The 26,435-nt window shown below is 54.9% G+C and overlaps 2 protein-coding genes across 4 annotated transcripts; both read right to left on the reverse strand.

Moving 5' to 3' along the window:
- Positions 1-235: 235 nt before the first annotated feature.
- LCAT (lecithin-cholesterol acyltransferase) lies at positions 236-4,102 on the reverse strand. Of its 2 annotated transcripts, XM_042920940.1 has the most exons (7): positions 3,273-3,553; positions 2,478-2,634; positions 2,283-2,398; positions 2,096-2,191; positions 1,790-2,014; positions 776-870; positions 236-696 (listed from the first exon to the last, which is right to left on the reverse strand). In XM_042920940.1, the coding sequence occupies exons 1-7, from the start codon at positions 3,424-3,426 to the stop codon at positions 268-270; spliced, it is 1,272 nt and encodes a 423-aa protein (XP_042776874.1). In that variant the 5' UTR covers positions 3,427-3,553; the 3' UTR covers positions 236-267. The 2 variants fall into 2 exon arrangements, with proteins under 2 accessions (XP_042776874.1, XP_042776873.1); XM_042920939.1 differs by having other exon boundaries at positions 265-870; positions 3,273-4,102.
- Positions 3,650-25,750, reverse strand: SLC12A4 (solute carrier family 12 member 4). 2 transcript variants are annotated; one of them, XM_042920933.1, is made up of 24 exons: positions 25,592-25,750; positions 20,848-20,942; positions 19,276-19,407; positions 15,149-15,295; positions 15,008-15,062; positions 13,073-13,203; positions 11,541-11,782; positions 11,181-11,395; positions 10,497-10,661; positions 10,322-10,420; positions 9,987-10,044; positions 9,449-9,623; positions 8,894-9,012; positions 7,158-7,256; positions 6,846-6,965; positions 6,533-6,637; positions 6,121-6,289; positions 5,643-5,838; positions 5,355-5,524; positions 5,133-5,264; positions 4,948-5,055; positions 4,628-4,815; positions 4,379-4,512; positions 3,650-4,206 (listed from the first exon to the last, which is right to left on the reverse strand). In XM_042920933.1, the coding sequence occupies exons 1-24, from the start codon at positions 25,704-25,706 to the stop codon at positions 4,115-4,117; spliced, it is 3,261 nt and encodes a 1,086-aa protein (XP_042776867.1). In that variant the 5' UTR covers positions 25,707-25,750; the 3' UTR covers positions 3,650-4,114. The 2 variants fall into 2 exon arrangements, with proteins under 2 accessions (XP_042776867.1, XP_042776868.1); XM_042920934.1 differs by lacking the exon at positions 25,592-25,750 and adding an exon at positions 21,322-21,427.
- Between the last annotated feature and the right edge of the window lie 685 nt (positions 25,751-26,435).

The following is a 26,435-nucleotide window of genomic DNA, read 5'->3' on the forward strand; positions in this document are numbered from 1 at the left end:
CCACGTGCCTCCATCCCACAGCTATGTGTGCAATTACCTCCAGTCGCCCACCCCCAGAGCAGAGGCAGGCACAAGGCAGGCTATGTGCTACATAAACAGCTCAACCGGGAGAGTGGGAAGCTATCATCCTGGTGCTCAGTTCAATCTCAGGCTTCATCAAAGCCCATCTTGCCCTTATGCTCCACAAAGCACCAGGCCTATGGCTATTGCTTGGTGGATACTGGTGCCTGGATGCCACTGCCTCCTCTGCAACCCACAACACACATGTCAAAACTTAAAGAGCAAAAGAGGGTCTTTATTCAGGGGGCCAGGGCCCTGGGCTGGCAGCTGGGGGTGCAGGGGTACGACGTCGGTAGGCACCCAGCAGGATGGCATTGATGTGCTCCAACGTCTGGTTGCTGAAGACCATGTTGAGGTGCTGTGTCCCATGCAGAGGCAGCAGATGCACAGGCTGTGGCTGGCGGCTCTGCCAGCGGGCACAGAGCTCAGTGCTGCGTGTGGCCACAGTGTCGTCACCGTCCTCATAGAGTACCCCCACGGGGTCTGTGTAGGGGAAGCCGTGGTCAAAGATGTAGGTGTTGGGTGTGGGCAGGCCCACGCCATACAGACAGTATACTTCCACTCCAGGTGCTGGGAGGCCTGCCAGTAGGTCACGTGACTGTAGCCACATGTACCAGCCTTCCTCAAAGTGCAAGTCTGCAAAGAAGCGCTGGAAGTCACGGCCTGTGTAGTTGAAGCTGGGCGTGGAAATGAACACATGGTCTTCAGGCCATACCTCTCTGGAGGGAAACATCCAGGGGGAGGTCGTTGTTATGCGCTGTTCCTCTCTCAGCTTGATGCTGGACACGATCGGGATGCCCTGGTTGTCACCTGTGAACACGAAGCAAGGTGGGTCAGGGAGCCAGGTCTGGGTCCCTTGGGCCCACAACTTGCTCCCAACCCAAGTTCAGCTGGATGCTAAATCTTGTCCCTACCCAATCCAAATTGAGCCTCTGAGCAGGCCTGGCAATCAGTAGGTGTTCAATGTGTGCTTTTTAAATGAGAAGCCCTGATGGCATGTCTGTGGGGCACAGCTGTAGAGCCTCAGAAGGAGGCCAGGGAAGGAGGGGCCTCCTGAGGACGGGTGTACATGTGTGAATGTGGGAGGATGGTGCTGGTGGTTCTCCCTCAGCTAATTGGCCCCTGTGGCCTGCGCTGCACAGGGGTCAGAGCTCCCTTCTGGGAAGGATATTAGACTGTGTCTGTGTTTGGCACTTACAGACATAGTCTGATGAGTGTTGCCCTCAGCAGACTGTGAGCTACTAGGGGGCAAGTTGAGTCTGGCTATACCCTGCATACAGTGCGTGCTCAACAAGTGATAGCTATGCCACTTCTCAGAGAAGGGCATAAGGGTTTCTAGGGTCTGGCCCTGGCTTTGGCAGATCTGTCCTTAATAGACAGATCCCTGGGAAAATGGGCTCCTGGAAACAGAGGCAGCTGAAAGCTGAGTGGGCAGGACCTGAAACCACAAGAAACAGACCTAGGTCCATGAGTCAGATTGTTGGGGTTCACTTCCTTTCTGTTTACTCTCCTTTTGTCACTGAAGCACCAAATCACCCAGACTTCTGGCAGGAGCTACTCTAATGTCTAGGCTAGGGGGCCAGTGACCAGGGCCATGCCTCAGGGGTGGTAAATTACACACTTAGCCTGACATGGTGAGAAGAAGCAGGAGTGAGGGCAGGCCCATGGTCAGCTTCATCCCCCTCACTCCAACCCCCTCATTGACACAGGTGGTCCAAGGCCTTCTCACCTGAAGCCAAGACCAGCATGGGCTTGATGGAGCCCCCCCAAGGAGCTCCAAGAGAGATGAATCCATCAATGAAGCGGTCCTTCCAGGCCTGGGGCTGGCGCAGCAAGAAATAGAGCAAGTGTAGGCAACCAAGGCTATGACCAATGAGGAAGACAGGCTTTCCATAGGCAGCATGCATCTCCTCCACCAGCCCAGCAAGCTTCTGGTAGTATTCCTCCTGCTGGCCTGAAGTAGGGTGGATGGGGTCAGGGCAACGGATGGGGTCAAGGCCCATCTGCCCTGCCCCAAGCCTTCAGAGACACTCACTCGGCTCCAGCCGCCAGTCGTAGGGGGCGGCCCTCACTGTCTCATCGCGCACATACCCGTTGTTGACCAGATTCTGCACTAGTGTGTGCATGTAACCTGTAGGGGAGGCAGCAGCATTGGAGGCTCTGGTCATGGCTCCTGTGGGCTGACCACAGCTGGAGCCCTGCCCTTTCCCCAGTAAACACACCTGCCAGCTTGTTGTTGTCCAGGTACTCAACAGAGTAGGTCTTCCCAAAGCCAGGGACACGGATCTGTACACCAGGGGCATTGGACACGCGCCCAGAGCTGCGGTTGTAGACAACCCTGAGGGCAGTGGGACATTCAGCAGCCCAGTAGCCAAGGGGCAGAGTGTGGGGGCTGGGGCAGAGGGGGTGGCACACACCTGGTGTTATCTATCCAGCAGTCCACTCCAAGGGGTAGGAACATATTGAGATCCAGCCAGATGGTGAAGAAGTCCTCTGTCTTGCGGTAGCACATCCAGTTCACCACATCTGGTTTATCCAGTTTGGCTTCCAGTTGATTCCCCAGGCAGCCAGGCACTGTGGGCACTAGCCTTCATTCTGAATTCCTTGCATTCCTTCCCGCCCTTCTGCCTGTCCCCCCAGCTCCACCCCTTCATCTCCCATGCCCTCAACCCCCAGGAACTAAGGATGTGATCCTTTCTGATAACACCCCCCCCCCACCCCATTCCCCCGGCAGCCCAAAGCCCTGGTTCCCCTCAGGCAGGGGAGGTGCAGGGGCCAAGGCCACTGACCCCTGTCCCCATAAGGAAAACACCTAGCTTGGCTCTCCATTAATGCCAAAGTCCAAGGTGAAAACAAATAGGTATGGGAGAATGGGGGCTGGAGACCTGTTTTCCAGGGGCCAGGCACCTTGTCCTTGCTGGGGTGGGGGCTGAGTGGCTGCAGCTGACCACAGTTTGTAACGCCCTGGCTAAGCCCTCAGGCATACCCGCCCCCAACTCCACCCCCCTAGGGAAATCAGCTCAGAGACTGGAACAGGTGGTGGGGGAAGGGGTGGATTTCTCTGCAGGACAAGCCTTTGGACCCTCAAACACTGAGGCAGGTATCAGGGCTAATGCAGGCGCAGAAGGGCCATGGCAGGGTCTGCTACCAGGGGCTGGGGCCCAAGCTCCCTGAGGTCTGGCCTGGTGCATCAGGGGCCTGTGGGGGCTTACCGAGGATGACGGGCCGTGTGTGGTTACTGAGCTCAGCCTTGGGCGTGGTATGCGGGGGGAAGAGCACATTGAAAAGCCAGAAGGGGGTGGCAGAGGGGAGCAGCAGCCCCAGCAGCAGCAGCCCCCATTGCCATGGGGAGCCCGACGGCCCCATTCCAGCCCTAGTGCCTACTGCCCAGGGAAGCAGTCCCGGGCTGGCCTTATCTGGAGTGGGGGTGGGAGGGGCCCTAAGGCCAGTGGGAGGGACAGCCCAGCCAATGGGGGTGGCCAGACATTGCCGGAAAGGGACATAGCCTCAGGGAGCCAGCTCTGGGCCTGGTTTCAGTTCCGCCTTCTTCCCTTGGTGCCAAGGGAAACAGAGACGGGGCAGTAGGAGGCCCAGAAGTACACAATGTTTTATTGAAAAAAAGTCAGGCCTCAGCTGGACAGTTCCATTGCGCTTTGCTCCGTGGGGGTCCCTGCCCACAGTAGCCTGAGCCAGATCTTCCTGCAGGTGGGCTGGGCCAGACCCCCCTTCCTCACCACCCTTCCCCTCCTCTCTGATGGTGACATCCAAACAATAAATATGCAATAAATAGCATTCCTGGGCAGGCTGCCTTCAAATCCCACATCAGCTCCCACCAGTCCTCTCCTGGGGTGCTGGATGGGAAAATCCCCAAACCTCTCAGGGTCCGTCAGTACCTTGGATCCTTCTCCATTGCCAGGCCCAGTCCCAGTCTCCAAGGAGACCTAGCAAAGCTGGGTCCGGGGCAGGGCCAGGCAAAGCAGGGCTGGCGGGTGGGTGCTGGGAGGGGGCTGTTACCCTGGACACCTCCACTCTAAGCCACAAGTGTATATGAGGCTCAGGAGTAGATGGTGATCACTTCACGGCCACCGCCACGCACCAACAGCACACGCTCAAGGCCTTCGGTCAGCACCTCCAGGAACTCCATGTCTGTAGAACATCAGGTCAAGGAGGCAGCACCAGGACCAAGGGCACCCAGGGAAATCTGGCCTACTAATCAGAGCTGGGGTAAGCTCTCACCCCCTCATCTAGAGAGAAGAGCTCCTGGCCTGACCTCCTGTGTGTCCGCCTCCCCACTGCCTGCCTCTCCACAAAAGGATACAGTTCTCATCACCTTCGCTGTTCTTGGGTGGGCCAGGCATGTTCAGTAGGACCAGGCGGGCATCGTGGGAGCGAGTGACAATGACTTCATTGAGCTTCACAGCGGTGTGCATGCGCCGGACATTGGACTGGTCCCTGCAGGTAATGCAGCTGATCGTGGGCCCCACCCCTCACCACCCCCAAAGACTGTGTACGGCCCCATCCCACCCCCACACTCCAGTGTGGTTGAGTCCATTCTTGCTGCACTCACGGTTTAATATGCACCAGCTCCCGGAAATTGTCAGGGGCGTGGCTGGGGTCCCAGGACTCAGCTGCCATGTACTTGTCCCGAGTCCATGTCATCTGGATCTTGTCAGCCCCAGCTGCAGAGTCATCTTCCTCGTCCGAGTACAGGCTCTCCAGGCGCAGGGCTGAGTGCCGGTCCTTGACCAGCTGGGCCTGAGGAAAATCAGAGGAGGTGGCCTCAGTTCCGTGGGAAAAGGGGGGCCTCATTCTGATGTCCCAAACTAATGGTGTCTCCAAAGGCCTGACCTGCCACCCACCCCTGCCCCAAACAAGAAAGCCACGGACTTCTCGCTCCCGCTCTGTCTTGGTCAGCCTCATCTGCCGCAGCATCTGGGACCGCTGTTCCATCATTAGTGTCCGCTCATAGGTATATGCAGAGATGTCGCTGTTATGCTAGGGAGAGAGTGGGCCATGAAGAATGGGCTGCATGGGACAGGGTATCCACAGGGCCACAGGGGCAGGTGACTCACCATCTCTACCACCTCCACCTCTGCCTCAAGGCGTAGGTGGTACAGGAAGATGGCCAGATCCTTCTTCATCTGGATGCTGTTGTCATCCATCTGGGCCACCGTAAAGATGCGCATCCGGCACTTCCTCCACACCTGTGGCACGGGAGCAGGTGGGTGGTTTAGTCACATTCCACCCCTCCAAGGGCCCAGCGCTTGCCACCAGGGCCCACCCACCAGGCCCACCTTGTGCTGGCGCAGCAGAAAGGGCAAAAGCATAAGCATGCCACCGTCGTGCACAATCCACCACACGTCAATGTGGCCCTCTAGGTAGCGCTCATGGTTGCTGGGGTAGAAGGCGACGTTCTTGGGCACGAGCAGGGCCAAGTGCGCTGCTGTGGTGCAGCGCACGGTGTCTGGGGAAGAAGGCCACTGCTGACTGCCAGCCCGTGGCCCTCTGGCCTCTGCCCTCACCTGATCCCCAGCCCCTCTCCCACACAGCCGAGCCCAGGACCTATCTATCCCATCACAAACCAATAAAGGTCTTCCAGGCACGTGGGTCCTCGCTCTGTCGCCAGCCATAGGGCCAGCCCAGCACCACAGAGTTATGCCTCATGCCACCCAGGCCACAAGACTGGATGAGGTGGGCCAGCCCCTCTCGCACCTTGCTGGCTACCACCACCTGGCAGAAGCCCTTCACCTTCTCAATCTCCATCATATTCTTGATTGTCTGGAGGAAACATACCAGGGTCAGAAGGCGAGGCCATTAGCGTTCCCTCTCCTCGGTTCCCTCCCAACAGAATGACTTGGAGGTGCGGGTGGGGGAGGAGAAGGAGGTAAGCTGCCCACCCAGAGGCCGTGTTTTTAAGATGGGACAGCCATACCCCCTTGCTCCAGCTCTCACGTGGCAGCCGTGTGGTCCACCTGGCTGGTCAGGATTAGTCCCCTTCTCCTAGGAGCCAGCTGCAGCCCAGACACCTCTAGTCAGCTCCCCACCCCCTACAGCAGGCACCTGCTCAGCAGCCTGGGCCTCGCCATAGCTCTCCAAGAAGCTGCCCTGGATGACAGAACCGACGATGGTCAGGCCCTTGCCAGCCTTAAGCTGGGAGGCGAAAGTGAGGAGTCGTGGGTACTTCACGTGAAGGTCCTCGTCTAGCTTCAGCAGCACCAGCAGCTGAGGCCTGCAGTGGCCAGATGGGGAGCCTGAGACCTGGGCCAGAGGTTTCCAGGAAGCCCCTCTTCTTCCCTTCTCAGCTCACATGCCCCCACCAGTGTGAGTAGCAGGGATCCAAGGGCACCACTGACAACCCCAGGACAGGGAACATGGACTAGGGAGGGAGAACCAGCACCTCTTGACCCTCCCACCCTCACAGCAACCCCCTGAGTACCTTGAGTGGCTCCTGTCAGTCTGGATGTGAACTCACCGCCAGTTCTTTGTGTGAGGAGGCCCCTCCTCTAGCCGTAACAGTGCATAGCGGGCAGCACTCAGGGACAGCCCTCGGATCCCATCACCCCACTCCTTCTCGGCCCTGCAGGGGCCAACCACAAGCTGGTGAGCCCCTGGGCCCACCCATGGGATTCTGTCCATGTGTATGTGAGATGGAAGGCAGCCAGCCCCCCGAGTCACAGACCGCCAGCCCCACACCCATGGTGGCTAGTGAAAGATGGCTCAGCTCCCCCAAACCCAGCATACAGACTATCCCACTTGTCCCAGCCAGGCGGCAGTCCCGCACTCACCCTTGGTATTCAATGTACTTGTAGATCATGCCCGCAATGAGCATGGCGACCAGGGCATAGTACCAGGAGGAGACAAACATAAGGGCCAGGCAGAGGCTCATGCCCAGGAAGGATAGCGCCCTGGGCCAGAGTGGGGAAGGGCCAGAATCAGGAAAGATCAGTAGGGCCCCAAGCCAAGCCTCCAACCCCCCAATCTCTCACCAATAGCAAACACTGTCGCCGAAATTCAAACTCCATCCTGGATGGGGCTCCTAGCTTCCCTCAAAGTTCTTGTGTCAGAGGACTCGGCTCAGAGGTCCAGCTGGCACTTACCAGTGATAGTACTTGAACCGTGGCCGCCAATTGGGTGTCCTTAGGAGTGTCTGCACAGCGCAGGCCAGGTTCACAAACAGGTAACACATCAGAAAGAACCTGCAGCACAGGGAATAGTTGGTACAGAGCGGCCTCCTTGGGATCCAGGTGCCTGATATACCTGATCTTCCCCAGGCTAGAGCTGGACTAGGAACTGAGTGTCAAGGCCCTGCCCTATGTGGGCTCAGCCAGGTCGCCTCAGCCTCACAGCCTGAGGCAGATGGGACTTCTGTAAGGGCATCCACAGAGCCAGGTCTTAGAGGACGGGCAAGCGTCCACAGGTTGACAAGGTGGGAAGGTGGGCTGCAGGCAGGGGGAACAGCGGAAAGGATGGTGCTGAGGACTGCTCAGTGTCTGGAGATGGCTGGACAATATTCAGGCCTCTGGCCTGGGTGACCAGTTGGATGAGGGGCTGTCATGAGTGTGGAGAAGAGAACCTCAAGGGAATACAAAAGGGCCATTTGGCATACACTGAACTAGAGATGCTTGAGGGATACCGTGGTGGGTGTAGGAGACGGGGACATGGGCGAGGCCTGCTGCGTGAGCCCTTCAGCTGGCTGGAAAGAAAGGGCAGACAAGAAGGCAGGAAGTCTTACTAGAGAGGGCAGGTCAGGGGCAGAAACCCCCAGAAGGGGGAAATGGTCAGTCCCATTAGGGCTGCAAGGAAGAGCCACCTGATAAAGGCTGAGATACATGCTCTGGCTTGGGCAGTGAGGGGTCACCACCCTATGATGGTGGCAAGAACAGTTTCAGGTGTGCATTTATGCACTGGTGGAGCTGGGCTGCAGTGGGGAATAAGAGACTTTGGCAGGCCTGGCTGAGGCTGGGGGGGCTACCTCCAGGGGGAAGGAGGACCTTTCAGGCCTATAGGTTGACTGGGGCAGTGAGTAGTAGTCCTGTGATAACCGAGCGAGCAAGAGGGAACATGGGCAATAGAATGAGATGTGTGAGGAGAAATGGAGTAGCCACTGGCAGAGGTGAACACGGTAACCACATGAGCTCTGCCTCAGGGATCCCCAGAAATTGCCACATGCTGATCACCTCCCGCAGGGCACTGGGGATCTCAAATGCCCAGCCGACTACAGAACTTTAAAAGCAAACAACTTCTGGGGCACCTGGGTGGCTCAGTCAGTTGAGCGTCTGACTTCGGCTCAGGTCGGGATCTCACAGTTCGTGGATTCGAGCCCCGCATCGGGCTCTGTGCTGACCGCTCAGAGCCTGGAGCCTGTTTCAGATTCTGTGTCTCCCTCTCTATCTCTGCCCCTCCCCTGCTCACGTTCTGTCTCTGTCTCAAATATAAACATTAAAAAAAATTAAAAATAACAAAGTAAAAGCAAACAACTTCTAAAACAGATGGGTGGAGCAGTGGTGGCTTCCTCAAGGCACTAGGCACTAGGTGCTTGCTGTGTCCGGGAGGGGAGGGCTCTGGCGGTTCGCTCTGGGAGTCTCCCACGGAGGAGTGTGGGACCTGTTGGTCTCTGTAAAACTCCTGCATAAGTGCCAGGCTCACTCCTGCATGTAGAGGTAGGCTGCGTTCTGCCATGCACACTTCTCCCCATACAGCCTGACACGTCTCCCAGCCGCATCCTCAACACGAGACAGAGTCATAGGGAAGTGCTAGGGCCCTTGGCTGAGGGGTGCTGAGGGTGCGTGGAGCCCTTCCCAAGACCATTCCCCTGTCCTGCCCCCCAGCTCACATGGATAGAATGGGGGCCACCATGTCAAGGGAGGCGATGAGGATGCCCAGCTCAGCAATGAGTGCCGTCAGGAGGAGTGCCCACGTTGGTTCACCATTTGCCTTTCCATGGCCAAATACCTGCATACACCAGAGTGAGCAGGGTCAGTGAGGGAAGAAGCCGGTCCCATCACCCCCATCCCACACCTTGGGCCATAAGCCACAGCCTGGCCTCCATCATCCCCAAGTTCCCCCTCTGGGGCTCAGGTCACACCCACGCCTGTCCCGATAGGTACCACAAGTTTCTCTCCCCTCCCATCTCTCCGGGCCTCTCTGTTATGGATGAGCCATAGACAGGCCCTGAGGATTGTGGCCACAAGGAGCTCTGCCAACATCAGGGCAGGGCCAGGGCAGCCCTCAGCAACTTCCCATGGAAGGTTTCGTGGCCCTGGGGCCACCAGAGGCCCCACCACAGGCCCCAGCAGGATGCAATGCATCCATATCCACTACCCCTCTACCCCAGCCAGTGTGAGAGACCCGCAGTACCCAGGCTATGGGGGAGTGCAGATGGGCTCACCCTGAGGAAGGGAATGATGTTGTCCTTGGCGATGGCCTGCAATAGGCGTGGTGCCCCAGTGAGGCTTTGTAGGCCGGCACCACAAGTTGAGAAGAAGGAGCCGATGACGATGACCCAGGGCGAAGGCCAGGCCAATGTGCCCACCACCAGGTTCCTGCTGACGCCATCACCGTACCTGCAGGGGCCAGGCTCAGGCCATGCTCCAGGCAAGGAGCCCCCCAAGCCCTGGGTGGGGCTGCCCAGAGCGAGGGATGTCAGCAGTCAGGAAGGATGGCTATGGTGGGCAGAGCTCTGGCCCCTCAGCAGAGAAGGCTAGTCCACCAGCCCCTATCCTCTCCCTCAGCCCAGCCCTGGTCCTGATGTCACCATCCTCTCAGAAGAAAAAGTCCTGGTGGGGCCGGACTCACCTGGTGGCACAGACCACCATTGGCAACCAGCAGCCTGAGGACATGTGTGGGACCACGCGCACGAGGGGAGCTGGTGTCAGGGCAGGCAAAAGCTGAGCCCCCTGCCACAGGGAGGGGCCCAGGTCACTCACTTGTCCCGAAGTACCACACCCTCGATGCAGGCGCCAAAGAGAACCACGCTGCTGAAGTCTGCAGCTGTGTCAAGGAAAGCTAGGCCTCTGCTGCCACTGTTGTCCCCACTCATTCCCCACACAGAACCCACACGCCCCTTGTCCTAGCCTTAGCCAGTAGACGCAGCTGAGGATTTCGTGTTGTGCACACACCCCTCAAGTGAATGCACGTGAAGAGTAAGGTGTGTATGTGTCCACACGTGTGTGGTATGTCTGTGAGTGCCAGCTGGTAACTTACACATAGGCAAGTGCCTCCCGCCCCCCTCCCCGCCCACTCCAGGCCCGGGAAAGGATACACACAAGGGAGGTCGTAACAATGGCCAGAATGGTCCCCACAGGAATGGACTTCTGGGCATCCCGGAGGTCCCCGGAGCGGTTTGAGCCAGCCATAATGCCTCCAAAAACAAGACATCCTCAGGGGCTCCCCCGGGAGACAGGGCAGGGCTGGGTGGGTGGGCAAGAAGTACTCACCTGTTACGGAGGGAAAGAAGATGCCGACCAGCACGGTGAAGGATGTGGCGATGTCAGCCACCACGTACAGGGGCAGGCTCTCCTTCAGGCCAAGGGCATCTGTGGAAGGCAGTCCGTGCTTCTCCACGACCTCGCCCTTCTCCAGGTAGGCACTCCACAGGTTTTCTGTGGGGGCAGCAGTATCACTACCGCAGCCCCACTTACTTCCCAGGGGCAGTTTGGGGCAGCCCAGCCAGAGGCTGCAGATGTGAGAGGCTCTGGGGGTTCAGGATGGGGTGGGGTAGCATCAGCCCCAGGGAAGGAGCTCTTCTGGCTAGAGGTCTGACAGGCAAAGGTGGCTGAACCACCATCGGCCACAGCATCACCACTGCCTGCCTCCTAGACAGAGGCCCTTTATGGCTCTTGTGAGAACAATCCCAGGCAGCGTCAGGGGCTGGTGACTGGGGAGAGGGGCTGCCAGAACTTTCTGGGGGCTGCTGCATGCCTGGGATACTGGCCAAACAGGCTCTTTTCACTCAAAACCTAGCTGCCAGGAGCCAGGCTGAGAGGACACTGCTGGGCTGGGATGGCAGCCAGACCTGCCCCCCTTCCTGAGCTGGCCACACAAGGACAGCTCTGTGCTGTACTGCCTGCCTCCTGCTCAGCCTGTGGGTCAGAAGCAGGAGGATGGGAGGGAGGACGCACCCTGGAGCACACCAGCAGCCGCACCAGGGATGCCAGGGATCTCGGTCACATTGTTGACCAGGAAGTAGGGGTCACAGGAATCAGTGGTAAGGTTGGGGCTGTGGCAGAAGAGTTTCCATAGCTGGGTGGCCACTGTCTCATTGTTCACCATGGCCGTCTTGGCACAGACGTCAAACTGGTCCCGGGACAGGGTCCTGTTGCCCAGCATGCACACTCTGTGAGGGGGGGTGGGGGGGAGCAGAAGCATCAGCACCTGCTCAGCTAGAGGCCCATCCTGCAGTCTCAGGACTCATGGCATCAAAGGCCACTGCTTGGGAGGAATGTCAGTGCAATGTCTGGAGGTATTCCCAGGTTACTTACGGAAACACAGGAGGGTCAAAAATTGACTTGATGCCCCCGGCATAGATGGACAGGATGGAGATGATCACACAGGCCAGGAAGAGTGAGGCAAATTTGTTCACATACTTGACACCAACGAACACCACTAGGGTCATGAAGGTCAGAAAAATGGTCCCATATACCCGCATATTATTCAAGGTGGCACTTGATGTATCATGAGCGCCCGCTGGGTAAAAAATGGCAGCTGGTGGGGCAATGTAGGTCTGAAACAAGACAGATAAAGAAAGTTCGATCTTCCTATTTGGAAAGTGAGTCCTGTCATTTTGGTTTTCTTTTTCCTTTAATATTCAGAAAAAGACACACAAAAAAACATAGTATACGAGTCCATTTATATGAAATGTCCAAAATGTGTAAATGTGATCAATGACAGAAAGCAAATTAATGGTTGCCTAGGGCTGGGGGGAATGGGGAGTGACTACCAACAAGTATGGGGTTTCTTCTTCTTGGGGGGATGACAATGTTCCAAATTCGATTGTGGTGATGGTTGCACAACTGTGAATATACTAAAAACCATTAACTTGTATACTTTAAATAGGTAGTGAATCATATGGTATGTGAATTATATCTTAATAAAGCTATTATTTAAAAAAAAATGAATTCAGACACAGGAGACAACCTGAATAGCTAACAACCAACAAATAAACAGCCAACAATAATAAATGATAGTATTGGGTTGTGAGCCAAAAAATAAAATAAATATCCAGGAGTCCACACTGATATAAATACACGGTTAAATAAGTAAATGGGAGAGAGGACACATTTTCCTTAGAGAAAAAATCCAAATAATAAATGTAGGAATGTGGGAAATAGAAAAACAAAAAACAACCCCCCTCCCCTACCCCAGAAGAGATCCAGGAGCAGAGCCATTCTACAGGCAAAGAACTTGGAGGTGGGAGTAGCCAGGCAGTTCCTCTAAACATCTACTGTCTGGATCTCCAGGGGTGGGCACTGGTTACCCTGCACTCCCCACTACCCCTCCATCTCTTCTTCACCAGCTGGGGAAGTCCAGTGGGGAGGGGGAAGCTGAGTCAGAGCACACATGGGGCTCATGGAGGGGGCACTGGCCTCCGGACAAGGTCCTGTTCACCCTGGTTTAGGGATGAGGATAACATAGATCCTTGGCATAGAGCCCTGGGGGAGACAGACCTGGCCAGAGTCTACACAAGCCCAGGAAGTAGGCTCTGCATGATCACCAAGATCACTCAGTTAAATGCAACAGTTTACAGACCACCTGCTATGGCTGAAATATGCCCAGATGGGTGGAACACTTAGGGCCAAGGTGAAGGCAGCCAGGCCCCTTCCCTGCCTGGCCCAAACTGGTAAGGGTTGAAGGGGAGACTGGCGTGAGCACAGATCTTTCTCCCTCGAGAAGGCCTTTCATATTAGAAGCCCCAGACCTTGGCCAGAGGTGAGGGGAGCATGAGCAGCCTGAACCAATAGGAAAGGGACTACATGGAGAAGACCAGAATTGGCCAGAGCTTAGCCTAACTCACCAGCAAGATCTCAATGGCACCTAGGATGTACATGGCTGCAGCAAATGTTGTTCCCAGGTAGAAGCACAGGCCCACAGCGCCTCCAAATTCTGGCCCCAACGAGCGGGAAATCATGAAATAGGAGCCCCCGGCTACAACAAAGAAAGTCAAGGCTGGTTCTTCTGTAAGGGGGTTTCCCCCAAGACAACCCCTCACAACCACCCAGCGTGACAGGGACTGTTTTTCCCACTTACAGATGAACAGAGGGTTGGGAGGTTTGCCCAAGGCTGCGTGGTTAGTAAGTGGCCAGGCTGGGGCTGAACCCCTCTCCCATCTGATTCCAACACCCAGCATGGGCCAGTAAAATGACTGCTTTGCTAGGGCAGCTCTAATCCACAGCAGTGCTCCAGTGCTGGCCCACTGTCCTCCAACTCCCTGCACTCGGGCCAGTCCCTACAGCCTCCTCTAGCTAAGTATGTCCCATCTCAGCCTGCCTTACCCTTCCCTAGGGCTGTGTCTGTTAGTCTGACCCCTCCAGACAAAGGCAAGGGCTGTGTTGTCATTTTTTTGTTCCCAGGGCCCAGCACAGGGCCTGCCACCATGCTGTAATCCTAACTCTAGGATCTTCTCCTTAAGGGACTGACAGGGTCGTGAACAGAGATCTGTGTGCAAAGCTGCTAATGACAGTGTTTACAACAGTGGAGAAATAGATCCCAAGAGCAGGAGAAAAATCCATATATATTAGGTACAGCTATAGGTATCCTATCAATCCTGTTTAAATAACCAAATAAACTGTTTCTAACTCAGGATGGTGGGATTATGGATTCTTTCAATTTTCTTTTAAATATTTTTCTTCATTTTCAAACCTTTTTATGGTAATCATATATTCCCTTTTTCCCCCTATTACTTTTACACGACTACTAATAAAGCTGTTATTAAAAAAAAAAAAAATCCAGACACAGAAGCCCACCTGAATAGCTAAGCAGCCAAAGTGAAACAGTTTGAAGAAATTATTCTTCAATATTCATTTGCAACAAAATAAATAACGATAGTGCTAGATTATGATCCAAAAAATAAAATACATATTCAGAAATCCACATCAGTGTAAAAAATAGTTGAGTAGGGGCACCTGGGTGGCTCAGTTGGTTAAGCATCTGGCTCTTGATTTCTTCCGAGGTCATGATCTCAAGGTCCATGGATTCAAGCCCCAAGTTGGGCTCTGCACTGACACCATGGAGCCTGCTTGGGATTCTCTCTCTCCCTCTCTCTCTGCCCCTTCCCCACTCATGCTCTCACCCTCTCTCTCAAAATAACAAATAAATTAAAACTTTTGAAAAAATGGTTAAATAGGGGTTCCTGGGTGGCTCAATCAGTGAATCGTCTGACTTCAGCTCAGGTTATGACCTCACGGCTCATGAGTTCGAGCCACACATTGGGCTCTCTGCTCTCAGCACAGAGCCCGCTTCAGATCCTGTCTCACAATCTCTGCCCCTCCCTCTATCATTCTCTCTCCCTTTCTCTCAAAAGTAAACATTAAAAAAAATTGTTTTAAATGGTTGAATAAGTAAATAAATGGGGTCTCTGAGAACTAAGTGCAATCTCATTATCCCTGCTGAAAATGAAAACCTTCTACATTGTCTATCCTATAATCCATAGTGTCCAGACTTTTGGTTTGGGCCACCCTATGTGTTCCATCATCTTCTTTGTCAGTCCCAGTACCCTTTAAAAAAATTACTTTTAAACTAAACAAACAAAACATAAAACATAACAGCAATCTCAAACTCTGTCAAGCAAGGATGCTCCTAAGTGTTGGCACCGTCAGAGTCAGCAAATACGCCCTCACCAGAGAACTGTTTGGGGGGAAGGAGGGCGTGGCATGGCAATGAGGGTTCCTGGGCATGTCAAGGCAGATCCTGGGCCCCTTCTTCCCATCAGGCCTGGGAGGCGCTTACCCACCTGGAACCACACCATTGGTGGCGATGGCACTCATGGAGATGGCCGTCAGCAAAGTCTGTGGGAAGGAGGGCTTAGGTGAGCAGCTCAGCCGGGTGGGCTCTGTGAAGGGGCTATGGCCCGCACCCCGGTGAGGATACTCACACAGCAGCAGCAGATGAGCACGACGAGGAGAGCCTGCAACACACCGGCCGTGCCCACCATCCAGGTCAGCCGCAAGAACAGGATAACCCCGAAGATATTCTGTAGGCAGGGCAGGTACACCCCCATTAGGGTGCCCATACTGGGTGCCTGTGAAGCAAAAAGGGAGGGGGGGGAACAAAGAACATCAGGGGGTCTCAGGTGCACCATGGAAGGTCAGCCTCTGATCACTCAGAATCCCCTTATTCCCAGGGTGTTCTATCAGAGAATAGGTTGGAGAGGGAAATCCCAAGTGTAAGTCCTGGGGAGCACAGGGTAGGTGGGTGACAGCTGGGGTATCTATGTTGATTTCCATATATGAAGGTGTTTGGGACTGGAAAGGTACAAAACCTGCTTATTTTCAAAACCCCACCTGTGAGCTTTTGAGCCTCACCTCCCCCTCAAGGTACTGCTCCCTTCCCTTCCTCTTTTCTGCTAAACTTCTGGAAAGAAAGGTCTGTCCTGATGCCCACCATCTCACCCAGCAGGTGTCATGTCACCCATGTCAGAGTCCAAGAAGTTGTCCCTGGGACTCCCTCTCCAGCCCCCAACTCCAGTTAACTCCAGTCCAGGTGGATACTAAGTCCTGCCCAGTCTGCCTCCCAAGCTGCCCTAAATCAGCCTGCCTTACTTCAGCCTCAGCCCCTTGAACCTGGGGCACTATACCTGTGGCACCCGGATGGTGCCTTCCGGTGCCTGTCGACCTCTCTACACTCCAGCCCACTCTGCGGCCGTAGAGGGTCACTGAATACCAAGGCCAATCTCATCATCCCTGTCGAAAACCCTCTGCATTGTCTCTCCTATAATCCACAGTATGGGCCAGACTCCCCAGTTTGGGCCACCAGGTATGCCCCATCACCTTCTTTGACAGCTTCAGCCCCTGATGACAACGTGTGCTCATCTCTGCCTGGAAGGGTCAGTCCTGCCTCATTGCCTGGCAAACTCTTCAGTTACACCTTCAGGGGGCTTTAACTGTTACCTCTTCTGGGAACTTCTCCGGGGTTGCCTTAGGTTGAGTTGGTACTTCCTCTTGCATCCCCTCAACACATCTGATACACTTTTCTAGCACAGTAGTCACTACAGGTCATGGTAACAGTTCACTTGAATGTCTCATGACCATATCGGGTTATACTTGGTTTGTTTACTTTTCTATCACGAGTAGGCCCCAAAGGTACCCAGAAGGTGGTCCTAAGCCCAGTGAGTGGTGTCTTGGAAGGCCCCTGGGATAACCTGCTAGGAAAATCCTGCATAGACAATAAAAACTCAAGGTGAAGATCAGGTAAGGAAGGTCCAGTGGGCAAATCCAGGCAGGATTTCTCAACTTTCTAAGGGCAGAGTAGGGGCCAGCCAGGAGGCCAGGGCAGAAGCTGACACAAGAGGCAAGGCTAGCATCTTTTGAAAAACTGAGCCCCCACGAATGCAGCCTAGGGTAGCAGGGCCCTAAGAGCTTCCACCACAGACCCAGCAAGCTGGAGTGGGGTGGCAAAGAGAACTATGTGGTCACAGGAACTTTTCTGAAGGGTCCAGGCCTGGGACAGGATCTCTGTGCAGTCTAAAGGGACCTCAGGGGCGCCTGGGTGGCTCAGTCGGTTAAGCGGCCGACTTTGGCTCAGGTCACAATCTCGCGGTCCGTGAGTTCGAGCCCCGCATCGGGCTCTGTGCTGACGGTCAGAGCCTGGAGCCTGTTTCAGATTCTGTGTCTCCCTCTCTCTGACCCTCCCCTGTTCATGCTCTGTCTCTCTCTGTCTCAAAAATAAATAAACATTAAAAAAAATTAAAAATAAATAAATAAATAAATAAATAAATAAATAAATAAAATAAAATAAAAAAATAAAGGGACCTCAGAAGAGCCTGGAAAGGCACAAGTAAAAACAAATGGTCCCTTGAACTGGTGACACCTTATCTGGGCTCTGAGCCCTTCACAGAGGCCCTGGACCACACACTGGATAGTGGCAGCTCCCAGCCCCACCCCCATTCTAAGCTGAGTCACTCTGGGGAAAGGGCAGTGTGGGAAAGGGCAGGGCCGGAAATGCTTTCTGCATCCCCAAATAACCTCTGGCAGCCTGCGAAGGTCATCAGGCCAGAGCCAGAGCAGCTGCCATGGAGAGGCTGCCTTGGGTCTGGTTGGGGGCCCACCCTTCCTGCTTTATGCCTCCTTTCATGATTGCCCTGCTCGGACCCATCCTGGGTGAGGACCACAGCTCAGTAGCTCCGACTCCCTAGATACCTGCTGACTCACTAGGGACTGGACCAGCCTTCTCCTTCCTCCATAGGAAAAGCCACTGGAACTGAGACAGTCTTGCTATCCTCCCACATCCTAACCCTAGGGCCAATAAGCTGGGCAGGTAAGCTGAAACTGAGCCCCAACATCCTGAAAGCCTCCTCATAAAGCTAAGGGACCATGACCCTTTACCAACCCAGACTTCCTTGTGACAGTCCTGTTGGGATGTGCACTAGCCTTTCTCAGGGACCTTTTTACTCCTCGTCACCAGGTCCCTGGACTTGGCCCTAAGGAACAAAGAGAGGCTCTTATCAAGGATTCTACCTCTCTCTCTCTCTCTCTCTCTCTCAATACATACATACATACATACATAAAATTTTAAAAAGAGGACACCTGAGTGACTCTGTTGGATAAGCATCTGACCCTTGATTTCGGCTCACATCATGGGATCAAGCCCGTTTTGGGATTCTGTCCCTCTCTCTCCCTCTGCCCTTGCCTTGCTCATGAGCTCTCTCCTCTCTCTCTTTCAAAATTAAAAATTAAAAAAAATTTTTTTTTTGTTTAAAGGATTCTACCATCCACTGCAGGCAACACTCTCAGAGGCTACCCTCTGCAGGGCTAAATAAGGATAGCCAGGGATACTCAGGGTTCTCTGCCATGTGCAGTCCAGAAAATGCCAGCAAAATCACAACCAGCAGGATAGGGTGGGGGTCCAGTCTGTGTGACCTCAAGATCTCAGCTGCCCTCCCTGAAGTGGGGGCTGGTTTGCCTCCTGGAGGAGTAAAGTGAGGGGTGCACAACGGCCTCATCTACCCTCTCCTTGGGCCACCCCTTCAAGGTCCACATTTCATGACCAGGTCTGAGGCTGGGTCCCCAGTTTATCCCAACCAAGAACTTCTTTGGTCTGTGCTGAACTCCAGCAAGAACGCTACAGCTGGTACCAGCCAAACCCAACCTCCTTCTAAGTCACAGCTATTTCCCAAACCTCAGGGAGTCAGTAAGGGAGAGGGAGGGCTCCTTGCCTCCAAATTGAAAATGTAAAAAAAAAAAACAAAAAAAACCCTCCAGTCTTCAGTTAAACTGAGCCCCGCCTATAGGGGAGCTGAGCAAAGACATGTAAAGTCATTCTGAAGAGAGAGGAGGGCTGGAGGGCCAGAGGCCTGGATAGCAATGGGGGATGGGGCCAGGAGAGGGATAGGGAAGCCCCAAGAGGCAGTGTTTTGTTCCAATCACCCCCCTAACCCTGGCACTCACAGGGGCTGTTGGAGAAGTCTGCCAATGGAGGCAACACAGTGATGGGTAGGTTTTGGTCACCGGGTTACACAGTCCCAATGGACAACCAGGTTCCTGATTCCCAAGGTAACACCATTATCTATCCTGACGGATAGAGCCAGAGCTCTGGCCTTCTACGTAGTATAGCTCACGGTGAATCCACAAATCTGCCTTCTAGTGTACACAATTATCTTGTCTGGCTGAGTCACCTTAGGTGAGTCACTTAACACCTCTGACACTCAATTTCCTTATCTGTAAACTAAGGGTGAAAGTAGCACGTTTCATAGCTTTGTCGTAAAGATGACAATGCAAGAAGCCAAGTTCACTGCTGAGCATGATGTCACACACAGAGGTCAGAGAAAAAGCAGCTGTCACTCTCACTATCATTGCTGAGGGCCTACCTGGCCCTCTGTCCCCTTCAGGGTCTCCTCTTTAGCCCACCCCTTAAAGCCTTCTTGAGCCCAAGGCACTCAGTGCCCATCATCCATGCTCACCATACCTGGTACCCACTTCCCCTGGGTTGCTCACAACTGCCAATTCCAGAGCGTTGAGTCAGTCTTCCCGGCAATGGCCCCTCTGCTGCCCCTGACCAGCTTACCTTGGCTGCTCTCCGGCGGGTGCCCTCCCCACTCTCAGCTTCCTCATGTTCCTTGGCGCCCTGTGTGAGGTTGGTGTAGCTGACGAGCTTGCCCAGGAGAGATGATACCTTTGGGCGGATGTCCAGCTCTTCCTGTAAATAGAGCCACAGGGTAATCTGGCAATGGGCCTGGCCAGTGCCAGGCTACCTGTGGTGGCCAGCAGCCTGGCCTCTGTCCCCTTGCAAGCCCTCAGGCAGGCCCGGGCCTGATGCCACTCTTGCCTGGGGAAGCCCAAGCCAGCCTACTGGGCAGGTGTGGGTGCCACACCCCAGCACGTGCCACTCAAAGACTCAGCCCAGTGACTGCTTCTCTCTGCCTCATCTTGGCTACAGTCACTACCAGAACATTTATGAAAAACACCTGCCTCAGGGGTGAGGGCAGGGCAGGGCAGGGCTGGCAGACAGGCAAACGGCACACTTCATCCTGCCTGTTCTGCCTGGCTTCCTTCCAGCTATAAGTGGGCCTCTGGGACTCACGTCTGCCCTCAACTCTCCCATAAAAAAGTCATCACAGTGACCAAGGAAGCCAAAAGGGGGATGTCTGGAACAAGTGAAGTCTCTCTTATTTGCCCAAACCCTGAGCTGAACAGATGGTCTTACCCCCAGGCCCCAGGCCTTGTAACACACCTCAGTCCCCAAGGTAGGATCCTGGCCCATCTTGGGGTGGAGCCAGGTCAAAGCCTTTGCTGCAGAAATTTGCTGCTTTCTAGGCCAGGAGGCCTTCCAGGGCTCGGGCTCCCCAACCGCCACCTGAGTCTAGGCTTTGCACCTGCACCCTCCCCAGCACCGTAGTGCTACCTACCTCTTGCCCAGATTTAGTTTTTCCCTGTCTGTCAGCTCCCTTCTGACCCTACACACAAGGAGAAACCAGTTTGGAGTGAGAAGTGAAGATGGAGGTCTTTTGGGGCATGTGGAGATTGAGAAGCCCAGGAGATTCTCATGGGACAGTTAGCTGAATGTGTGTCAGAGTTTAGAGGCCTAAACCATGTCTTAAAAATCTCCATCCAACTTCTGAGTTTGAGTCTGAAAAGGATAAAACTCAAGTTCAGAGGCATAAAACTGGGAATGTTTCCAGACAGGTGTCCAATTAGGCTGCAGGTGTGGAGAGAGAAAGTAGATCCAGTAAGAAGGACCAGGCCTCTGTAAACACGAGGACAGAGTCAGCGGAGCCAACCAGAGAGGACAAGGAAGAGCTCACAGGAGAGGGAAGAAAGAGAAATACTGTGAGTAAAGGGGAAAAAAAGAAATCCTGAGGGGAGAAATCCTGACAGATGGTTACCCTGCTGAGGGGCTACGTGGAAATCACCCGTGGAGGCGGCGATGGAGGTGGGGATTGTGAGTGGCCTCTGGGAGAGCAGTTTCAGTTCAAAGGGCCAACGGAAACAGACAAAGGGAGACTGAAGGAAGAGCCGAGATATTAGGTGACATAACTGTCCAGACTGCCTGCTTAGCTAAGGTCTGAGTTGTGAAAGGCTCCTGCCCCCACTCCCACCTGCCTGCCACACCTGTGGCCCAGAATGGCTCTTCAGCTACCTCAAACAGTGCCAGGTTCCTGTCGTAGTAGTCACTTCCTCTGGAAGCCTCCAAGGGACAAAGGAAAGGGCTGCTCTCTCTGTGGTTGCCATGTCCTGTGAAGAGAGAGGGGCAGAATCCCAGTTAGGGAATGCCTCCTGAGCCCCTAGCACACCAGCCCAACAAGCCAGCCCACAAACATCATCTCTGTGGAGCACTTCAGGGGCCAGTGTTACCAGGCTGGGCCTCAGGCTCACCAGCATACCCTGCCAGCCTCCGTGAAGGGCCGGAATGGCCAGGGCGGTAAATGATCAAAAGAGTGCGCATCATTTGCCCTAGGGCATGGGTGGGAAGGCCGGAGACATACTGGCACAACCACGTGTTAACGCTGAGGGGAGGAGCCAGCTTGGGGGGGCGTGGCCAGACTCTAGCCTGCCCTCAGACCACCCCCACCCCTGTGCCCCAACTCCTCTTTCCCAGGCCTATCTGGCATACCCAGCGTGCTAGGCGCCAAGGGCTCGGCGTCCTCAGGGCCTGACTGGGTGCTGCCTTCCAGATAAATGAAGCTACACAAGGCGCCTTCAGCTGCCATGGCCAGCGGGCCCCCTGCTAGCTATCCCACCATGCACCACGCGGAGGCGTCCTGGAGGGCAACCCGGGGCATGCTGGGAGGAGGGGCAAGGGCTGTCCAGCCGGCGGAAGTAGTTGCAAGAAGCCATCAAGGGTCTCCTAAGAAAGCCCTACCAAAGCCGGATTAGGTGGCTCTTGCACTGAGCAAGGGCTACTAGCGGGAGCCCTGTTGGTCTCCCTGTCCCCAGATCTCAGGGACTTGCCCCAGACTAGGTGCGCGGCCATTACCAGCTTCCAGGCACCCACCCTGGGGCTGGTCAGAGTGTCTCCTGCCAAGGAAACCTCCCAGAAAGGAGCCAGATGAGCTTTTTTCTTTTTTTTTTTTAATAAACCTGACTCAAGTCTCAAAGCTTGCCTGTTTTTTCTGATTGCCCTGTTTTCCAAACTTTATCCTTTGTTAGTTTCGGTGGGTGACATTCCCAGTTTTCCACTGAGCAGGCAGAAGACATGAAGGGCTCCTTTTCTGATCGTTAAATGCTTCCCCCCCACCCCCTCCTCAAGACGGTATGGCAACTGCTGTAGTGCCTAGAGGCCTCATAGCAAATGGAAATCTCTCATCTTAGTTCAAAAGAGCCATGTTGGTGTTGGATGGCAATAACTGTGGCAGCAGTGTTAGCCTGGTGTCCATTGATGGAGGTGGCAACAGAATTGTCATCACCGACTCAGCCTAGTGGAATGTTCCAGCCATGCACTGGCCATGCCTTGTTCTGTGAGAGCTATCTGTCAGCCTTCTCTGGTTAAATGCCCAAAAGTCACTTCTCTTGTTTGGAGCTAAGAATGCTGAATGATGCATCGTCCATCTGATATATCCTCTCGCCATTGGTATAAGGTTTAACTTGCCTTCTCTGAGGCAACAAAACTCATTAGGTGCTGTACTATGGATTCTTTATGACCCAGAGACTGAGAAGTAAAGCGTGTCGATGACAATTTTCAGGGCAAAGTCAGCTCTTCCTTCCCACAGCATGTGAAAACAGTACGTTGCCTCATTCAGTAATCTGGAGTAGGTAAGTGAGCCAAGCTGCTCAGTCTCATGAGCTACATGATTGTGTGTAGGTCAACGTCAACAACACAGTGACAAAGGCAGCGGGAGGTCAAGCCAGCCCACCGAGTCATGTTAAAGCCTCAGGGGGTCATTTAGCTCCTCAGATGCCCTCTGACATTTGCCGTGCCCTTGATATTTGTTCAAGATCAGGATAAAGAGCCACAAGAAAAATCAGAAAACCTAGTAACAGTGCTCGTTATATTACCAGCCCTTCAGTGAGAAGCCCTCTGAAACGTACTCTTGGGTTTTGTGACCAAAAAACCAAACCAAAACAAAAAAAGTGTCTGCCCTAAATGAATCAGATGCTTCATTTTGTCAGAAAATGGCAACTATAGAGCCCATCTTACTTCCCTTCGTGCATTGACTGCCAGGAATCTCTAAGCTAAATTTACTCTTTAGATGCAGTCACCCTCTGTCTCATCTCATCCTTGCCCTCTTCCTCTTCATGGTTATGATCTGACAGTGACAGTCCTTTGGGGAGTCACTTTTGTTGCATTTATCTCTTCTGACCCTTTTGTGGAAGTAGGTTGGAAATAAATGATAAATTATGCTAAACTCATGCACTTCAGTCTATCCCACCACTGTTGCCTGTCTGTCTGAGGAAAACTGCACTAGTATCCAAAAACTGCAGAGTTCAGCATGTAGCAGTCCTCCCAAAGTGCCTGTGAATACTCCTCCAAAATCTAGCCAATCCCTTGTCCTTTCAGCCATGACTCCAGAGTGGCTGAGAGCCCATCTAAGAGTTGTGTTTAGTCCTCACAGCAACACTTCAGCAGATACCATTTGCCCCCTTTTAGTAACAACGAAATAAGGCTCAGAGAGAGTCAGAGACAAGGTCACCCAGTGAGAGGGCCCAAATCTGGGTCCCAGGATCCACTAGAACCAGGTGAGAGCTAACCTTCAGGTTTCCTACTCCTACTCTGGGTCCCAGTTCATCCCAGGGTGCGCTATAAACCTTTAACTAGAGAAGAGTGACTGGGATTGCAATTTGCCTGGCTTCGATTCCAGAACCTCCTTCTGTGTGACCCCAGGGCAATCTGCTTACCCTCTCTGTGCTGCTTTGGTTTCCTCTTCAATGAAGTAGAGATAAGTAACAGCCACTCTTCCAACTACCCAGATGCATCAGAAAAGGGACAATCTGGCGCCAGTCATTCCTTGGATTTTCCCAAAGACTTGTTTAATGACAGCTCCAACAGAACTGTGGGAATGTGCAGGGACCTAAGCAGTGCCTGGATGTCTGTACAGCCTTCAGCTATTCCAAAAATTCCAGAGCAGGTCTGGGCATGCCTGCCAAGCCAAAGCTGCTCAAATACCAACCTGAGACCCCCAGTGAATCAGAGCATGGTGTGGGCCTTGGGGACTACCTGTGAGGTACACATATATGTGTGTCCTTACCAGCAGCTGTGAACACACCAGCTATAACTGGGGACCCAGGTGAGATTCCTCATCCCCGTGCTCACAGGCATCTGCCAGAGGTACGCCTCTGGAAGCTCCCCACCCCTGTCCACAGGCCATAGTGGGCTGGATGAGAGGCCCATCTGCACCCCTTGGAGCAGAAGTAGGGGCCTTGAGAGATTCAGGTACCAGGTTGGTGTGGCCCCACGAGATGGATCTGAGGCTGTTTTGTGCCCTTTGACCCTTTGCAGTACCCACCAAGAAGGATCATAAGCACTCACCAGGGCGCATTGTGTCCCCCATACCGCAGACACAGCCAAGTTCTGGCTGCAAAGGAGCAAGAGAAGAAGGAGGGGGATAGTGGGAGGAGCTCGACCGGCTTGGAGGGACCTAGCAGGACGCAGCCAATGTGGCTCCAGGTCCCTCCAGACACCCTGAGAAGCCAAGGCGGGGCCAGAGGCTAGGCTCATTCTGCCGGCCTGCTGCTGCAAGGCTGATCCTAGGGATGCAGGCTGGCCCAGCCTCTGGGGGAGAAGAGCCTTCCAGAGCTAACAGGGAAGCAGGGGATGCTGGCTCTTGCTGACCACTGGAACAAGGCTCGGGGCAGGGGGTGGAGGTGGGGTGTGTGCATGCACACACCATCAAGCCTGTAAAACCTACATGTCCAGCAGCCCACACCACTGTCCGGTGCCATCTCCACACATAGCAGTCAGGTGTGAGAGCCACAGCTACACACTTACACAAGCACATACATATGCTGCTGCTATATGTATAGACACGTTTTCCAAGAGTGAGTCTCGGCAATGACAGCTCCCCCACCCCCACCCCTGGCCTCTCCTGGTGGGAGGTGGAGAAAGGGGTCTGGAGGGAGGCAGGAACCTGGGAGAAGGGGGGGGGGGGTGGATATACCTTTAAGCTCAGTTCTAACACCTAGGTTAAGAGGGTGCTGGAGTTTCTTAAGCCTGGGTTTGAATCCCTTGAGGCAAATTATATAACTGCTCCACTCTTCAGTTCACTCCTTCCTAAGTGTGAGTAACAGGACCCATCCCATGAGAGAAATTGGGAGGATTAAACGAGTTAATTCACGTGAAGCGCCTAGACAAGCCTGGTTCTGTGGAGTGCTCTACAGATGCCCACTGTACCTACAGCCCCAAGGTGGGATCAACACGAGTGCGCTCACAGGCAGTTAGCCATAGACCCCCTCAGGCAGGCAAAGCCTGGCGCCATACGGCTGGGGGAGGAGAGAGGGTAGGTTAGTCTCTGGGAAAGAGTCACTGAAGCGCAAATGGACAGGCGAGGCGAGAGGAGGCTGGGGGAGGTTCACAGAGGTGGAGGAACTGGGGTCCGAGACGTGGCTGTGCTCCCAGCCGGGAAGGGCCAGAGATGGGGGTGCTCGGTGGTATTCACTATCCGGGCGGCCCCACTGGCCTGGCCTCCTTCGTCGGCCACGTCTGCAGCCCCCGCCCGCCGCCCGCATGGGAGGAGCTGGGGTGGGGAGGGCAGCCCAGCCGCGGGCGCCGGGGGCCCAGGGAAATAGTGTCTGCGCCCGCGAAGCGAGGGAGGTGGAGGCGGCGCAGGCTAACAAAAGTTGGGCCCGCATCGACGTGTGCTCTCACGGTTCGGATGTATGTGCGAGCGCGGGCCACGCGTGGCCCGCTCCCCTGCCCCCGCCAAGGCCCCCACCCCGCGCGCCCTCACCGTCCGAGTCCTCCCGCTCCGCGCGCTCCCCGTAGTCCACCCAACTGAGACCCTCGAGGTTGTCATAGTCGCCGCGCCTCGGCCCGTCCACCGGCACCACGGTGAAGTGAGGCATCGCGCGCGCTCGGCCCCGCCGCCCCGGCTGCCTGCCGGGCAGTCCCCGCCGCTCCCGGCCGCCGCGCCCCGCCCGCTCGCATTCCTCCCCGCTGCGCTCACTTCCTCCGCCCGCCCCCCGGGCCGCCCCTCGGGGGCGGGGAGCAGGAGGGGCTCTGGCCGGCTCCTCCCCGAGGGGGGTCTAGGGGTCGCGAAGCAACCCCCCCCTCCCCCCCAACGGGGGCAGTGCTGCTGGCTGCTCCACGCCCTGGGTAGAGCCCGGTTCCTGTGTGACCCTGGGTTAGGGGCCGCCCTCTCTGAGCTTCAGATGCAATACTTGTAAAATGGTGAAATGTGCTCCGTGAGATAGGGCGCTGGGTGCACTGGCTCTGCACTCTCTGCAAGATGCTTGCCCTAGCAAGCATCCAGCGACATTTCTGTTACTTAGGGACGGGAAAGAGGAGGCAGGACCGGCGCGCAGGACCACACAGACCATCCCAGTCTTGCCCAGGGCCTCCTGCCATTCCAAGGTATTCCCTCCCCATTTCCATGATCTCTGTCTCCCACCTGTCCTCCATGTCCCTGTAAACCGAACCCCCTTGAAGATGCCGTCCCTTTCCCGTGCCCCTCACTGCACTCTCTCCCTGAAGGTGGCTGGGAATTTCATGCCCCTTCCCCAGAAGCTGCTGCCTCCTTGGTGGGAAGGACACCCACCCGCCTCCTCGGTGGCCCGTTTGCCCCTTTGGAACAC

This window comes from Panthera leo, chromosome E2 (genome assembly GCF_018350215.1).
Source record: "Panthera leo isolate Ple1 chromosome E2, P.leo_Ple1_pat1.1, whole genome shotgun sequence".
In the NCBI taxonomy this organism is placed as follows: Eukaryota; Metazoa; Chordata; class Mammalia; order Carnivora; family Felidae; genus Panthera; species Panthera leo.